The following is an 18,825-nucleotide window of genomic DNA, read 5'->3' as shown; positions in this document are numbered from 1 at the left end:
TCATTTAACCACTCACTCACTGACAATAAATCACTCTACCAACAAGATCAATTTGGGATTTACTGTCTTGCTCAAGGACACTTCACTGCGTGGACAGGAAAAAGTGGACCTCAAACCACCAGTCCTATGAGAAATTGCCACAGCTGCCTGCCAACCCAGTAGCAAATGATGGTCCAAAAGCAGCTGTAAACAGTCCAGATTCAGTGTGGAAGGTTAATTCATCATTTTGGCCTGGCCAGATGTTGAAATGCATCATGAATATTTTAGGTTTCATCAGGCTTAAGATCAAGTGGCTAAACAGCAGTTTAAATTCCTTTAGTTATCAGGGCCTTTATTACTCATAAGTAGCAAGCCCCTCCTCCTTGCAGCAGTAACTGTTGGACAGAAATTAAAATGCTTAATTCTGATTTCCTCCAGCAGATCTTTCCTGTAGCTGCTCTCCGTCCACTGTTAAACACACTCAGGGGGCTGCCACTGGTTGACTATGTTTGCTTGCTTCTGTGCTCTCACACATGACATCTGTGACACATATTAGTGTTGTGAACATAATTGAAACTGGCCCTGGGGCCGGGGCATCATGTTCTGAAATCAGAAACGACCCCAAAGACGAGGAGACCCCCGGGGGGGCTCAAACACAGGAGGCCGGTCTTGCAGAGAGGGAGTCAGGTGATTTATAGGAAGGTGGAGCAACATGAGTAGAGGACTGGGGAAGAGGGACAGGGGGTAGGATGGGGTGGCAGGAGGTCTGACATTTATCCATATGAGAATGTTGAGGGGGGGCAAGTAATCAGAGGTTACCTCCACTGCTACCTTGGAGGTGCAATTTCATCTGCACAGCAGAGACACAAAGCACAGTGGGGGTATCAGGTAGCCCACTCTGCCTTGCTGTGGTGCAAGCAAAAGCTTGGCCTACACTAACCCAACCAACTAGAGTGGAGGAAGGTGCATACGCACACACAGGCCTCAAAAGTCGCATGCTTTTGTCTAACACAGCAGCTCCAGTCTCAGAGGCAGTCCTGAAGGTCTCTTGAAAAGCTTTAGCATCAAAAACAACTCACCAGTGAGTGTGCATGCCGGCCAAAACAATCAAACCTTGCCAAGAGGAGTAAAGACAATTGGAGCTGCAGCCACATCCTCCAAAACAGGCTGCTGAAAACATATCATCCATCTGTGGAGAGGAATCAGTACCAAAAACAACGGATGACGAGCAATAAATCAGTCTGCAAGCTGAGTTATCCTGTAATGTCAACATTAAATGCCATTTATACCAAAACAATTACTCTGAGGACACTTAATAAAATGTGGTGTTGGAGTCATTTTACAAGAGAACACCATAAATTCACTTTTTGCCCTTGGGTATGCAAAAACCACACCTGTGGGTACTCCAAAAAGTCTACTGGTGAGTCCAAACTCCCCACCTCCTCTCCTCAGCCTACTTTCTCCTCACCTCCGAGTTTGCACTTTACGCTGGTTTTTCCTTTTCACTCATTTGCATATTTTAACGTAATAATATCTTCACAATTTCTTATCTTTAATCACATGAACACCTACATTAATAAGAGTGTGAATCTGAGAAAAACACTCCAGTATATTCAATATTCAACAATTCATTTGGTATCAAAAAAAGTACTTGCTTATCCATACCTCTCTCATGATGGAATTGTTGGCAACAAAAACAACAGCCAAACTCATTAACCTATGGCACTTTGTCTGCAATGCTTCCCTTAAGGTCCATGTTTAATGTTAAAAGTTTGCTGGATTTTTGCTGTCAGCAATTTGTCAAAAGGGAGTGAGGGGTGACGTGTGGGGTGTGTGGTAGTGCGTTCAGGTTACTTGTCTCACACACACCCCCAAATGAGCCAAGCAGGGGCGGTAAAAACTTGGATGGATTTTCTGGCAGTCTAGTAATCCACAGATGCAGCAGGATCGTGCTGAAAGAATGTGAAAATGTGTTGACTTTTCAATTTTATATAATCTTAAATTCAAAAGGCTCGGGTGTTGGGCTTTAACAAAACGGTAATTAGAAGATATAGCCTTGATTTCTGAACAACCACAATAAACTTTTTTTTTTTATGTGAATAATGACATGTTGCTGCCCACCTCTTTTTGTTGTATTTCACTGCCATTGTCCCCTTGCAGATAAAACTAACCAGCTTCATTCAAAGAAGGATAGTTGGCCAGCTGTCAGATTCATACTGCAGCACTCTGTTTAGTCCTGCTCATTTATACAGGAGAGAGAGATCACGGTGTTAATTGAAAATTTAATCCCAGCCCGTAGGAATATGGATTTAAATCTGTCAGTGACGCATTGCTTTAAATACAAATGTGATTTAGTCTGTAGTGATGCCTTCAATAGAGCTACAAACAGGTTTACAGTCAACTTGGGAGCACGATCAATGGTTGATTGGTAAATGAGGAGGGTTCACGGGGGAAAAAAAAAAAAAAAAAAAAGTCACTGGAGTGGGTGAGGTATCATGCTGTCCCAGAGCACATCATTAAACTGCAAAAACACACACTCCAACACGTCATTACGGCAAGGCCACTGGACTTCACTGAGAAGGCATCTTGACCCCACGCACACACACACGCGCACACACACACGCGCACACACACGCGCACACACACGCGCGCACACACACGCGCACACACACACACACACACACACACACACACAAGCCCTGGGTCATTTATTGCTTGTTGGGACTGACATTTACTGTTCACAGGTTAGAAATTATATGCTTAACTGTCTTTTCCCCATAACGTATTTTCATCTTTTCTTTTTATTTAGTCAATTAATTGTTCAAAGATATATTTATCTTTTGGCGTTTTTTTTTTTTTTTTTTTTTTATGTATCCTGGAATTTGCAGACCACTGGATAGCTGTAGGATGAGATCTTATGCTTGTCCCTAAAAAAAATATATCATTATCGTGAGTCTGACTGTCAGTATCACATGAGGGCTTAAATGCAATTTAAACGCTTTTCCATCCTGACAAAAATAAACCTCTGTTGGGGGAAAATGCTGCATTTACAATTCCTGGCATGGAAAATGATCAAATTTAAAGATCTTGGATTCAAAAGTGAAATGAAACACCATCCATCAACAGCTTCAGGCACTGGCTTTACCATCAGCTGGAGTACATGTTGCATGTCTTGATGGAAAATGCCCACAGCACCACATCACACTCACACACAAAAGACAACAGTGTGTTTAAGATGTGACACAGGCCCAGCAGACTTAATTGTTTTATGACAGTATAAGTCCATAATCAAACAAGGACAGCCTCCCCAGCTCCCACCCCTGACAAAAAGGGATGGCAGGGGAAAACGTTGATAACTACATCTGAAAGGATGAAAGACATTGCTATAAATAGTATGTGGATCATCCAGAAGGGGGGGCTTCTTGTTTTCAGTTGGGATATTGAATCTTATCCTGCTGACATTTTCGGGACAGCATCCTGGTGACATTTAGGAGACGTCACAATTACAGCAATCTCCTTTTCAGGTCAAAGTCAGCCAATTACAGATGTAAATTTTCTTGTCAGGTAAGCCTTTTCCTGTCATGTCACAGGGCACAGCACCCATGTGTGCACAACTGCGTGTGTATGCAAGACAGTCAACCCAGCCTGTATGTGTTTAGAAATAGCTTCAGTAGGGTCCTTGCATTCCAGCGGCTGTCCTAACATGTTGTAAATACAAGGTGTTAGAGAAAACATTGGAAGGGGGTGGTGGAAATCACTTAGAACTAATACAAGTGCTGCTGGAGGACGGGACACACACACACACACACACACACACACACACACACACACACACAGGATGTAAGTTGTCATAGATAAACAAACCAGATCATCTGCTATCACGCCACCAGACAATATGCTTGAACCAAAAAAAAAAAAAAAAAACCTGCGTCCACAAGTCATATCTCAAATAAATAGTATTTATTTAATATTCAATCCATAATCTATGTGAGAGACAAGTGAGAAGTGATTCTAAAGCTTGCAAAAAAAAAAAAAAAAAAAAAAAAAGTCCATCACATATCTACTTTCGTGTCATGGTGCTTCAGTCTATGCTTCTGTAGGATTTGGAGTATTAATACACACAACAGCCAGGACTGAAGGCTGACTGAAGAATTTGTGTCAAGGTGGAGATGTGACAGGACATCAGGCTCAGACATCCACTCCTCCTCAGACTGTGGTCCATGCAGCCCCAGCTTCACGTAACACCAACAATCCCTTCCATAAACCCATGTAATCACTAATCAGTAATCAGTGAGCTCAGTGCAACATTAAACACCCTGATTCAGGAGGGAGGGGGGCTGCGCTGTGCAAACACAGCTCCAATGCAGAACAACAACACTTTCACGAGTTGGATCATTAAAATGGGATGAACTGCCACAGAGCTGGGAGTGCGCCGGCTTCAACACTTGCACAAGCATGTTGTCCAAAACAGCGTAATAAAAAAAAAAAGCGTGAGAAAGCACATGCACAGTCTGAAACACATTTTTCCACTAGACTTTCTATCTTAACCACCTAAATTGCGCTCTCTAATAATAAGGAGGAAACTTGGCTGCTGCGTTCAGACGTCTGAATGTGAGAGCACAAACAGCCCGGAGCTGATAAGGAGAGAATAAAAAAAAAAAGAAAAAAGAAACGAAAGAAAATAAGAAAAAGAAAAGAAAAACACACAATAACTGCTAAACAGTGCCGGTGTCGAAGAGGACGGCAGTGCTGACCACGCAGCCGGGTCTTACCTGGAGCGTGGCTGAGCAGTGAAGTTAGCAGGGCTCCCCACCACAGCACGGCGGCCGGCTGCATCTTGTTCCCCCCGCCGGGCTTCTCTCGCTTCTCCGGGCTTCTCCTTTTTCCCCCCCACCGCTCCGTCCCTCCTCACTGTTAAATATCAAGCGGGCTTACTGTTGGGAGAAGATGCTCCGGCTTTCACGCTCAAACTTCACACCATGACGGACTTTCTCCTTCCTCCTCCTCCTCTTCTGTGATAACGCGGACCGGGATTAAAAAGTTAACTCTGGGAGGAACTGGTCGGCCGACGTCTCCAGCATGTTGTGCTCCACTTACCCGAAACTGTGGCTACCAATAGGCGCTGTGGGCTGCACCAAACGCCGGCGAAGGGGAGCTAGCTGACTCTAGCGCCGCTGAGTTGAGGTAAAACTGCGGCAAATTAGCAACAGAGACGGGTTGCTTTCATTTTACAAACTGTAGCCACAAAGCAAACTGTGGATTCTCATTAAAAACAGCCTTCTTACAGGTTTGATTTCCCACTCATAGCTGTGTAGTCCCCTTTTCCCCAAAATGGTATGGTCCAAAATCTTAGCTCTGGTTGTGTCATTTCTTAAATTACAGTGTCTTTTTAAACGAGTGCTGGTGGTCAGCAAATCACAGACAAGGTCACAGAGTATGTAAGATGTTTGTGTCTTTTTTCCAAGTTTTACTTTTTTTTTTTTTTACTTATATTTTGGCTTGCCACCCCCCACCCCCCGTTTCCCTTTCTTACTCAATGTGAGTTAAGGAAGGGAAAAAGAAGAGTGGAAAAGCTTCTCTTTGTCAGTTACATGAGTGAGAGCAAATGGCAGAGCGGTAGCTTCCACAGTAAACATGTATACACACACACACACACACACACACACACACACACATATATATATATATATATATATATATATATATATATATATATATATATATATATATATATATATATATATATATATATATGCCATTAGTCATTACCAAAGTTTTACAAACTGCCTCTGAAGAAATATTGTGGCAACATTAAAATACAAATCGTCTCACTGTGGTCAAATGCAAAGCTTGGCCTTGGAGACATGAACATTTATTCATGCAATTTTCTTCCAAAATGTCAATGTAAAGTCACAATTAACTAAAAAGCATCCAAAGAAAAATGTAGAAGACAGTGCAACAACCTGATATTTTTTTTATACAAAATGTATTTTTTTTATTGATTTTTTTTTCTTTAACATACATCTTCTCTCTATACATGTATTTCTCACCCAATAGATCAAAATATATAAGCCAAGTGCAATTTCTGACCTACATATGAATAAAAAAAGCTGTTGTCCCTCTGTAGAAATTATATTATTTTATGTTATTTTAGTATTGATGTATAATAGATAGATAGATAGAATATGGTAATAATCAATTTAATTCTACATTAACTGACATGGTTATGATACTAAAAATACATTTTTACCATATTGCTCAACTACTGAATGACTAGCATGTGCACTGTTCATCATGTCTACATATTCATGCATCTCCATCGCTCTTGTAAAGGAGGCTTTAGACCTCCTGTTTTAATTGAGGCAGCTTTAGTTGGGATGTGAGCTGCCTTGTCACTAAACAGAGCATCAACATTCAGCACACGCCTCCCTTCCCACTCCCCTATAAAGCATCCATCAGAGTATTACATTTCATCCAAGTGAAAGTGGTCCACACCGTCACTTATTCATGAGTTGATAGATCATTTTAATAAACAATTCAGAAAAATCTGAACATTGAATATAATTCTAAATGTAAGCTCCAATAAGACAAGTATATATAAGGCAGGAACTTTATTGACTACAATATGATAATAAATTACAGCCTTAGTTCAAGCAAACACTTGGGATCACCAAGAGCAGGCTTTACAAATTATTATCAACCTTCAACACATTCAAAGTGCTATTCAGAATGCTGAGTACCAAGATTAAAACATAGCATGATAGCACGACTTACTTTCAACAGATTCAACAGATACAGCAGATACTGATGTTAAGAGAAACTTAATAATACAGTTTAATAATACAGAGTTGTTATAGTTTTATTATAGTGGGACTATAACAGTCACATAGACAGCCAAGAAACTATAACCTCCTACAAGAGTGTTTAACTACACATCAGTCCAAACCTTTGTTTTTTGGAGAATGTAGAAGACGACAATAAATACAGGATGAGTTTTACAAATTCCCTCTCTGTTCATCCTGTTGATAGCTGCAGAGACTGAGCAGTGAACCGATCCACAATCAGGGCCCGGACCATTGTGGGCAGCCAGCCGGCCGGCCCACCAGCAGCGTGAACGGGAGAGCAGCTGTGGACCCTTTCAACTCCCATCGTGTTTCTGAGTGAGGAGATGGAGACATTTAATTATAACGTGTGATTAATGTGTCCGCAGCGGGCCAGGATTCTGTCTGTGCAGCACCAAGGGCTTTCGTTCAGGTTCCAGACTTGTCTGACACACACAGACAGACACACGCGCTGCGAATGACTTTATATGCTCTGGCACACCTGTTTCAACAATCATAATGAAGAACCTTATCACTTAAAGCGCCAGGAAGTCGCACCAGTTCTCCTCTGACTTTTATGTTCTCTGTCTCTTTCTAAGACACCACTTGCACCTTTTGGTCACAGCAACATATGGTTGTCAGTGTGTTTATGTGTGTGTGTGTGTGTGTGTGTGTGTGTGTGTGTGTGTGTGTGTGTGTGTGTGTGTGTGTGTGTGTGTGTGTTTGTGTGCTGGGAAACAGCTGTGGGCTTATCACTTTTGCTTCTGCTGATAAATAAAGAAGTGTACTGGCGCATGAGGAGGCCGTCCAGAGATACAAAAAAAAAAAAAAAAACCTTGACAGGTGTGTTTTTCTTATGTGTAGTTATTTCTGCATGCATGTGAATGTGTGCCTGTGTGTGTTTATGTGTGTAGATAACACAGATGTGACCTTGCCTCTCCCACATTTGCTTATATGAACATTCCTAGCTGAGATTATCACAGGATCTGATTAATTTCCGAAGCCTCTCTCTTTCTCACACATACTTTCTTGTAGACAGATACATATTAATGGACATTTATAGTTCTGTGGTAACTTGAAGCCAGAGTTACATGTCTGCCTGAAATAGACCACAAATTGTGCCAAAATAACACCAGATTTATGGGACCATGCCACCGGTTTTGCATAGTTTAGTCCATTAAATACAAATGGTTTCTACATTATCTTCACTCTTTTATCTTGGGAGGAGGTTGTAGACTTATGTAGACTGTGTAAGTTCATCTCAATGCACCATGGAACTAAATCAGCAGAGGTTATTTGTGTTCTTATCGTCTATCACCATTGCTTAATAATCCAGTTATTAATAGGCCCTCAAAAGGAGTAAACCTGACAACATACTGCTGCTGCACTGTCCTCTCAGATGACACCAATGGAAGCATCAAACCGCAGCTCATCAACGGGACCAGGACCACACGCAGAGCAGAACTACATGAATTAGCTAGACATTAACTAAAACTCTTGTGTGGACACAAACTTAGTTTCTGACCTGAACAGCCCATCTGCAGAGCAACTGCTCCCCAGGCAATACCTTTATTTTTGCAATTGTGCATGCTTATCTGCTTTCCTCCCCAACAATACTTCAACAGACATGACAAGAGATGAGGAGGTGGAAGTCAAGAAACTAAGTACAAAACATTCAAAAATTCATCTTCTACCACTTATTCTATTTCTGGGTCACAGGGAGTGGTGGAGCCAATCCCAGCTCACATTGGGTGAGGGCAGGGGCCCCCTGGACAGGTCACCAGTCACAGAGATGAACAACCACTCACACCTATGGACAACCAAACATGACGTCTTTGGACAGTAGGAGGAAACCAGAGTACCTGGAGGAAACCCACACAAGCACGGGGAGAACATGCAAACTCCACACAGAAAGGACCCAAGCCAGGAACCGAACCCACAACCTTCTTACTGTGGGGCAATAGCGCTAACCACTATGCTGCCCAAGTACAAAACAGCCTTTCTAATTTTTCAGTGGAAGTGAGGCTGGAAATAAGATGGTGGCCTAAAGTGTTGCAGGCACACGCCTAGCCACAACCAGTGTGGGGGTTGTGCATTCAAAATAACAGGGATGACTGTTTTGATGCATGCGTCCAGCAGTGCTTTGGCCTGACGAGTTACATCCTGGAGTTAATGCACACTGTCTGGAAAAGTAAAAGTAAAAATGGACACAAGGAAGAAAGATGGTGTCAGTGTGACTGTTACATTTAAAGCTCATGATTTTTGACATTCTAATGTGTTATGTTGATGAAGCACAACGAAAAAAAAAGGAAGTGAAGTTCAAATACAATGATCCAACAGCAATACTGTGACAGTGTGTAGTTATGTTTGAATGATAATCTGTCAGGATCCTAGAATTTCCATTGCTTTCCCTCCCCTTTTGTTGTCTTGTCTTCCTGTCTTGTTTGTGCGTCTGTCCAGAGCTGGGCGAAGCTGGAGTCACCACTCATTTGCACACCTGCCAGTCATCTGCAATCAAGCCATCTTCTCTCCTCTCTGGATAAAAGCCTACTTCCTGCTTCGAGCGCTTCTCCAGCGCTCTCCCCTTTGACCTGGATCACCCCAGTCAGCAACCCCACCCTGTTCTGTCACAGCCACACTCACCTGGACAGCTTAGCCACTCACAAGACAGACTTAAATAAATCCACCACCTTATCGATTCATGAGAACTGTCAGAGTTCTTTTGTCTGCAGTTTGGGGTCGAATATTTGACTTGTTATGAAATAATCATAGTGAACACAACAGTACAAACAAGTTTGTGTTTTAATGTTTTATCGACCCATCCGCCCAGCTGCTATTGTATTATCTTAAAGTCCTTTTTAAATGCCTTAAAGAATCTGTAAAATCCCAATTTTGGCACCTTCCTGCCACAGATAAGACAGCAGTTAAAGAGAACTTTTTTTCTTAAGTGTGTCAAATTATCTCTAATTGTCCCGAGTCTCTTGATAGCCTATTGCCTATTGTGATCATTTCCGCCAGGACAAGCAGTGGAATTCTTAAGACCTCAAGGAGCCAAAAATATATGAATTAAGCCTTAACTTCATTCATTCTATCTGTTTCCAGCTCGCGGGGGGGTGCTGGAGTCAATCCCGGATTACTTTAGACGAGGGCAGGGCACACCCTGGACAGTTTGTCAGTCCATGGCAGGGCCAACAGACAGAGACCAACAGCCACTCACAGTCACACTCAGACCTACGGACAGTTTAGAGTCACCAGTCAACCTAAAGATGAATGTCTTTGGAGTACCTGGAGGAAATTAATGCAAGTAAGGCCTAGGAACCGAACCCCTGACCTTCTTGTTGTAGGGCAACAGCACTAACCACTACATGTATGCCTACGTGCTGCGGAGCCTTAACTTATGCTTTTTTTTTTTTAATCTAATTGGCTCAATTAGACACACTTAATCACTAGAATGGTTCACCAGAATGGTAGATGTTCTTTCCACCCCTTAGTCCCTCTTCTCTCTCTCTGTTTTCCCTGATCATGATGTAACTAGAGACACCCTTATTAAAATTAGCAGGGGAACCCAACCACACCACACTCCACATGGCTCGGACCGGCTTCTGTGCTACAATCATACCCGCCACATATGCACACCCACATCCACATGCTCGCACACACACAAACATACACACCGAGTGTGTGTTGCTGTGGTGTGGTTCAGAGCCCAGCAGCCTGTTCTGTGGCACTTTTAACTACAGGGCTTTTATGTGTGAGGTTTATTTTTGTGGATGCTCTGCTCTCTCCATGTTCTCCCCATACAATGGGCTCGTTTACATGTGGCCAAAGTCAAACACACACTGACATGGATACAGGCTTTCGCCTCACTTTGTCGTTGGCCTGTAGCAATATGGAGACTCAGTTTGACCGCGGGCTTGTCCTCAGTCGCAATGAAAAGGCCTTTTATTCTGCAAAGCAAAACTGGTTATATCTCAGAACATAACTTGTCCCTTCTGCTTTTAAAGGAGATTGTTGCCAATATCATTTATGTCTTACTTTTCACAGTAAATCAGATTTTTGGAGGATTCGTTGTTGTTCTTTTAGCCTCTGATAGTTTTTTGAACTGAGCAGCCTTTGCAATCAGCATGGATGAAGCTACCATAATGGGTTTCTGACTCTATGGTCCTCTGGTTTTGTTTTTTTTTAATCAAAGGTCATATTTCAGTGTAGCACATTCATGTCAAAGTTCACCAAAAATTTAATCTCTGCCTTGATTTTCTTTGTTTCCATAAGTGACTTCATGGATTGTAGTAATTACAGGGAAATCACAATGAAATTATTTTGTTTGGGAATTTCTATGAAATATATGACCTTCAGCATGCAATATAGTACATACATGAATTCAAATGTGTATGGGGCAGACATACAGTATGTATCAATGTATCAAATTCTTTCAATTTCTAATGTATATTAAATTAACATATAAAGAAATCAAATTTATACTCATATGTTTCATGTGTGTACATTTACTATATGCCTATATTTTTTCTATTGTAAACGCTACTGTGACTGAAACTTTGACACAAAGGTTGAGTGGTTTTTTTTGGGGTTACTGGGCTATGATTTAGTGGAAAACACAGTGTGGGAGTTTATCCTGGATCACTGACACCAAATTAGACAAAGCCTCACTTTCACCTGTTAAAACATTCAATCTGTCCTACCTGGGTTTGATGGGTTTACAATAGCTTTTACACAAACACAACACAAAGTCAATTGTCGAGGAATCAAGCTCTGTTGACAACATTCAATGCTTGTGATTCACTGTTAACATCAGTAGCTTGCGGACTAGAGATTTAGACATGAATATACATTATCAGCACTTACACAAGCAAACACGCACTTGTTTCTGCAGGTGTACATAATGCATCTGCACGTTCACACGCAGGCAAACATATGCACATTCCTTGCCAGCACAAAGTACACACACTGCAGAAACCCACCTATACAGCCTAACACACCTGGCCTGTTGGCATGAGGTCTTAAAACCTCATTAGAGAGCTTTTAGATCTTCTATGACTCACAGTCCCAGGGGCACTTCTGCTACCAAAGAGACCCCAGCTCTGAGGCTCCATACCCAGAGGGAGTGCAATGAATTCTGGGTTGAGGCGAGGTGAAACCGTTGAGGCTCTGGAAAGTAGTGGAAGGGGCTTTCTTTTAAGGCCGTGGAAATAGAAACAGAGGCCAAGAGCTTTGATATGGCTTTGTGGGCAGAATTATCTCTGAGGGCAAGATTAAGATTTTAAAGTAAGATAAATTGCTGCTAATCATCCTGTACCTTCACAGTGTGTCACACACACACACACACACACACACACACACACACACACACACACACACACACACACACACACAATGATGAATCCTCAGTGGTCCTCTGGGGAAATTGGTAGCTGAAATATATGACATCTCAATGCAAGCATGTGACTGTGTCTGTAGGGTTGAAAGTAAGTGTACATTTACAGCAGACATATTCATATACATTTTACTGTGTCGAAATACTGAAATACAGGCAGGTTTTCATCTAAAACAAGTTTATGAGCAGTTTTGTCATATTTTTGACCTATTACATATTATTGAAACATGCATGACTTCTGGATCTCTACATGAGGTAATTTAACAATGGGAGGACAAAAATGGAACTTTCCATTACTTGTCAAGTTGAAACAGTTATTCTTTCTTTTCTTTTAAATTTTAGTTGCTCTCAGATCACAAAGAGTCATCTCTGGTGCAACATAACATTCATAATGGCTTGTGGTTCAGGGCAATAATATAAAAAGGCATTGTGTGCTGCTATTGGAAGGTTGTATCTGGTTAATGTAGAGCAGCTTGTTTGTTCATTGCTGGCTGGACGGCCTGTGGAGGGAAGCAGCACAAATCCAGCTCTGGCTTGAATGCGTCACACTCCCGACCACAAGGAATTGGACCAAATATTGACATCCAGCTTTAAAAACCAAAGCTAGTATAAAGCTCAGATGTTGACTGTATGACTACCGGTGATGTAGAGCTCTTGCATCCACTGGTCCCCGCTTGGGGGAAGTTGCGCATTCTACCACACTTCAGGCTCAATCTCCAAGACAATTAACATATGCACCCAGTCAGTCATGTGAGACAAATTCCTGTGAATTGCTTTCTCACTGATCTACATGCACCAAACAAACAAAACAGGGAAGAAGAAGAAAACTGCCGCCAAGTAAACACACATGTAAACAATGTGGGTTTTAAAATGCTGCAAAGATCGGCTTAGCAAATTTTTTTTTTTTTTCTTTTTGGGGGGAGGGGGAATGCACTCAGCATGTTTGGCAGACCTCAAGGATACACACAATGTGCTTTGTGACATTCCTGGATAAATAAAGGGTAAATAAATAAATAAACATGTCTTGATGAGTAACATGCATTGTAAAAAAAAAAAAAAATAAACTTTTGATTTTTTTTTTTACAAGAAAACAACCAAAAGGGCTTCTAAACCTTCAACGTTCTTCCCATGCAGGCTGTATGACTGTCATCATTTGGTCCCAATTAGACAAATACAAAGGATATTCAGACTCTGAGTATTATCAAAAGGAGAAGGCACTCCGGAGTATCTTGTGATTATGGTGATGAGAGGTGATGAGAACTGCAATGGAGACTTTATGCACACCTCTAGAGCTGGTTTCAGCAAATACGAATGCAGTTTGTTGAGACCAGCTCATGGAGACTCAGTCACAAGTCACACTCAAACTCAACTGTCAGCAAAGTTCACAATTACAGGGCTTTCCCCGCTGTGGTCGACCAGCCAAAACACAAAGGCGATGTTGCAGCTGGTTACTATGCCTTGTGAAATGATTAAAAGAAAGTGTTTTGTGTTTGTGTTTGAGGCAACTTTAGAAGTCTTACTGTCAAAACTGCTAGTCCAGCTTGATCCTGCTGGAAGTATTATTCATGTAGCACTATGCACATTATATGTGTAGAAAATTGCCTAAGATGATTACACCCGGAATTACTCCCACTGTACTGTGATGCAAGGAGGATGCGTCAAATTGTTTCCGTTCTGTTGTCTTTTGATACTTGAAGTAAATTTCCTTTGTGATGAAATTGAAATTGAAAATGAAATGACATATTGTGTTGGTTGGGAGAACACGAATGCACAATGTGAGTGTAAGTTCAATTTTCATTCCATTTAATAGTGTGTGAAGCCCAAAAATGAGAGAAAAATTACATTATCACTCATGTCTACATTAAAATGGTCACAGCCTGCCTGTCCATAAGAGCGAGTGCAGGTTGTTATAGATTTTCCATTGCTTTTGAAAACCAGTGCCTTACATTTGATGTGAGAATTACTCATGTGTATGTGTGGGTCTGTGTGTATCTTTAAAATTGCACATTGATTGAGCATTTTCACCACCTTCTGAAATTCTCTGCCATCATTGATGACAAAGCTTTCACAGACTCGCATTTTAACAAAATGACAGGTCAGATGCATAAAAGGGTGTAATTATGCATCACGATGAATTCACTATAAATAGTAATCTTTTCTCCTGGCCCGTCCACCGCTGCTTTCTTTTTGTGCTCCCCAGAATGGAACTTGTAATTGAATGCCACTTCTTTTTTGAGGCAGCAGCACGTTTCCCTGCAACAGCTGGAGAATGACAGCAGAACCAAAGATCATACACAGAATAAATAGAAATAATAATAAACACACACACACGCCTTTTACATGTGAAGGCATGCATGTGCACACAGAGTATTTTAATTTTCTGCTTTCAAAAGCTTTGAATCCTCTGGGCTTATAAAGGCTTGTTGGCTTTTTGTCTAGCTTCTTGTGAATGTTTTCGACCTGCTCAGATTTGCTTTTAACCTGCAAAATAACAGATTGCGGTGCATGCAGGCTTCCATGTGAGCCTCTTTTCTTTAGGCGATATGGGCAGAAGGTGGGGCCTGCAGCTGTGTCAATAGGCAATCGAGCAATCCTAAAGCAGCCCTCAAAACCCTACAAACTGCCTTTATTGTTGTCCTCATGGTTAAAAGACCAGCCTGTTTACACTTTGCTCTTTGTAAAACATCTTACACCTGCACTGGGGGGAGGGTGGGTGCAACTTAGTGTGAAGGTGTGTGCTCAAACCTGTTGAATGACAAGCAGCACCTGTTGCGTAAAAATGGACTCCTTGAACTCAAACATCTCAAATCACACATCATCAAAATTTAGAGAAATTATGTAGCAAAGGAAGGAGAGTTTGGAGGAGAAAATTTTAAAATAAGATGGAAGCTTCCATCTGGTAACGTGTGTCCCATTTATATAAGTTACATATGTCATTCTCATAATTGATTACAAAATGTCAACAGCGATGGGCCTTTCGGCCTTTGTGTGTAATTATCCCTGTGCCTAAATGAACTTTCATTTAATTTGTCACAAGCAAGCTATGATTTGTTTCCTCTTGGTCATTTTGACACTTTTCATACACTGTAATGCATGTCTGTGGATGCCTCTGCAAGCCCCGAATGACCACGCATTTGGGAAAAAAACTGGTAAAAGGAAAACTCAATAGCAAAAAACTTGGAAAAAAGTTTTAATAAATGTTTATTTTTTCAAACAAAGCAATAATTCCCAGCCCTGCCTGACACTGAAAAAAATTATTTTGTGGTGTAATAGTAGTTATTCGCTTAACTGTCACAATATTTACTTACTTAAGTATCAGTGAAAACTGGAATTATTTAAGTAAAGTTATGTATGTAATTCATGTAATAAATAAATGGTGTGGGAAGAGTAAGTTTTACTGTATATTTTCACATAATATTCAAAGGTTTCATAGTCATTGCACATGAATGCAGAAATACCAAATATGTTTTAGTAGTAGTAGTAGAATCCACATATGTGCCTTGTGACTCGCATACAGGACGCATGCGCTTCGTTGTCCGCCAAAACCCAAGAAGATGACAACGGCGGTCAGGTGTAATGGAAGCAGGAGCAGCTAAATAATCTTGAAGGTAAGTTGTTCAGTGTTTTTCCGGCATGGAAGTGGGGAAGGGAGTCCGCTTCTTTCACTTCCTTGATGATGCTGCGGCTACAGAAACTACAGCGTCTGGTTTAGCTATAAGCCAGAAAGCTAACGTTATACTAGCAAGATTCAGTCAGTAACTCAGCGTATGGTCAGACAAAGAAAAGAAAAGTGAGCTACAAGCCCTGACTTACTTACTGCCACAGTCTGCTGACAAGCCAGATGGATTTAATCTTTAACTGTATGACCAATATCAAATGCAGTTAGGCTTTACGCATTTGCATCATCTGTATTGTATTGTACTAGCCAAACATGTCTAGGTTAATTGGAGACTTGAGCAGGTTAATTGGTGGCGAGTGATGAACAACAGCAAGGACAGTCCCCAGAGACTAGACCAGACCAGACTAGATGAGAAACTGGACAGTCTCCACTGAGACCAGATCCCTCCAGAGGCTAGAGACTAGACCAGATCAGACCAGACCAGAACCTCCCCCCAGAGACCAGATGCTAGACCAGACTAGACGAGAGGACAGACCAACCCCCTCCAGAGACTAGACCAGACCAGATTTAACATATGTGGAAACAGTTCAGATCCTGTATGAAATTTGTGTAATTTTTTAGATCAGAGCAATATTTTAAAATATTTTGACAGCATATTATCAAAAATACATTGGTTTGACAGTGGTAGAGTTTAATTTGGCTGAATGATTCTGTAGTTTTAATGTATTATTTTGTTTTTGTGTTTTTGTCCTTGAGCCCAATGCAAGAACTTTCAAGCAGCGACTACAGCAAGCTGTGTCACAAGCAAAGCCTTCTGGCTATTCATGTATTCGTCACAGAACATACAAACCATTCCGAATTAAAATGAAGCAGAATATATTTTGAATGATGAACTTAGTGTTGTGCCGCATAAAATGTAATGTATAGAAAAGTTGAAAGGACAATCTCATGTTATATCTATTCTAATGATATGAATATAGCTGTAAACAGATGTTTTGTCACTAAAGAAAAATAAAGGCGCTGTTAAATTAAACAGTTGCCTCATTTTTTAAAAGACATTGTTTCAATAAAAAAACATTAAAAACTAATTTAGGCAATTTAAACTGTAGAAAAAGTATGTAAGATGTTGTGTAAAAGTTACTTAAATATACTCCATAAATAAAAGTTAGAAAATGTATTTACAAATTACCTTGAAAAGTCATTGGTTTCAGCTGGGATTTTTAGTTTGTCAGTCAGAGTCAAAATAAAACTTGAAAAGAAGGAGAAAGTAAAATTCAATGGCCATATCAATAATCATCAGTAGATTACCTGAGGTTTGCTCATAAAAGAAACTTATATCCACAAATAAAGTGTACTTGATGATCGCCCTTGTAGAATTTATTTACAATTTCTAAATGCAAAAACTTTCCGAGGTTTTCCCAAGTAAATAACACTCCATGTTTTTTCAGTGTACATGTATCTTGTGCATAGACGGCTTGAACTGAATTAATCCAGAATCCAGACCTCCCAATAGTCCTTGATGGACATTTAATTTGTTTCCCCAAATTCAAAAATTATTTTCACTCCAATTCATCACAGTGTGTTTTAGAAAAAATATTCTGTCCTAAAACGTCTAAAATCAAAAAAAGATGGGGACATTGGGACCAAATGTTGTCAGTTGGGAGTCTGTGATCTAATTTGTGACAAGAAGATTGAAAAATAATTCCTGTTTGATACTGTACCAGTGAAAACTGTAATTATAAAACAGATAGTAAACAAACTGGTAAAAGAAAAGTCCATAATTCAATATTCAGATTATTTTTATATTGATGATTATATAAACTTTGCAGAAAAAGTATGGACATTTGTGTTTGGTAGATTATTTCTTTGTTGTAATAATGTTTCTCAGCAATTAATCTTATACCTTTGGAAAGCCTGTTTAGTTCTCTTTTAAATGGTTGCACATTTGTAAGGAGCATGTATTTGTGGGATGAGCAGCAGGGCTGAGTATGTGGGTTGCGCCCATGAAAAGTTTGCCAAATCGTCTCTGCCAATGCCAGACAGCTTGTTCTGCCATCGACTCTCGGTGTTCGGTGGATTGGATGATTGATGTTTGAAGAACCGAGGCATATTGGCAATTTAACAATCAAATTCATCTAACAAACAGGATCCTCAGTAGCGAGTGGAAGAACCATACACAGCCACAACAGCCTGGCACCTCCTCCTCAGGCTGGTCACTGCTGTGGGATGGAATCCCATTCTTCAACCAGCATTTGTCGTAAGTCAGCAAACTTTGTGTTAGTCACTCTGGCACGAACAGCACCCCAAGCTGACCCCACAACTGTTCAATGGGTTTGAGGTCAGGACTGCTGGCAGGCCATTCCATCCTCTCCACTCCCAACCTGGAGGTAGTCTCCGATAAAGTCCGCTCTGTGGGTATAAGCGTTATCATCTTGGAGGATAGAGTTATGGGATTGCCACTGGTTGCAGAATCTCATCTCGATATCGCTCTGCATTGAGATTGAGATTTTTCCAGTGAGAGAGATGCCGGCCCACACCATCAAACTGCCTTCACCACTGCTCCACGCTTTGACCTTATGATCCAACTGCTGTAGGCAGAATCTGGACTTATTGCTGAATCAGGCACCCAATTGGCAGCACCTGGGGTTACCAGAAGTGCAAAACAAGAGTCAATAGCAACAGCAAAATAATGATCCAATCCACCAAGCACCAAACAAAATTCAATGGCAGAATAAGCTGTTTGGCATTGGCAGAGAAGATTAGGCAAATTTTTCATGGGAGCAACCCGCATACTCAGCTCTGCTCATCCCACAAATACGTGTTCCTTAAAAATGTGCCACCATTCAAAAGGGAAATAAACAGACTTTCCAATGGTGTAAGATTTGTTGCCAAGAAGCATTGTTACAACACAAAAATGATCTACCAAACAAATTTCCATACTTTTTGGGCTAAGTTTAGTTTCATATGATCTGATCAGCAGTAATTATATATACTGTGTGTACACCACAGCCCAG

At 40.9% G+C, this 18,825-nt stretch overlaps 1 protein-coding gene across 6 annotated transcripts in view; it reads right to left on the bottom strand.

Moving 5' to 3' along the window:
- The window catches only part of lrp4 (low density lipoprotein receptor-related protein 4), a 113,442-nt gene extending 108,390 nt beyond the window's left edge, over positions 1 to 5,052 (bottom strand). For all 6 annotated transcript variants that reach the window (XM_029497691.1, XM_029497692.1, XM_029497693.1 and 3 more), the window contains exon 1: positions 4,752 to 5,052. In XM_029497691.1, coding sequence (XP_029353551.1) covers positions 4,752 to 4,815 — 64 coding nt within the window. In that variant the 5' untranslated portion in view covers positions 4,816 to 5,052. The remainder of the gene's footprint in view (positions 1 to 4,751) is intronic.
- Between the last annotated feature and the right edge of the window lie 13,773 nt (positions 5,053 to 18,825).

This window comes from Echeneis naucrates, chromosome 3 (assembly GCF_900963305.1).
Source record: "Echeneis naucrates chromosome 3, fEcheNa1.1, whole genome shotgun sequence".
Lineage (NCBI taxonomy): Eukaryota > Metazoa > Chordata > Actinopteri > Carangiformes > Echeneidae > Echeneis > Echeneis naucrates.
This window is presented reverse-complemented; position numbering and strand designations above follow the sequence as displayed.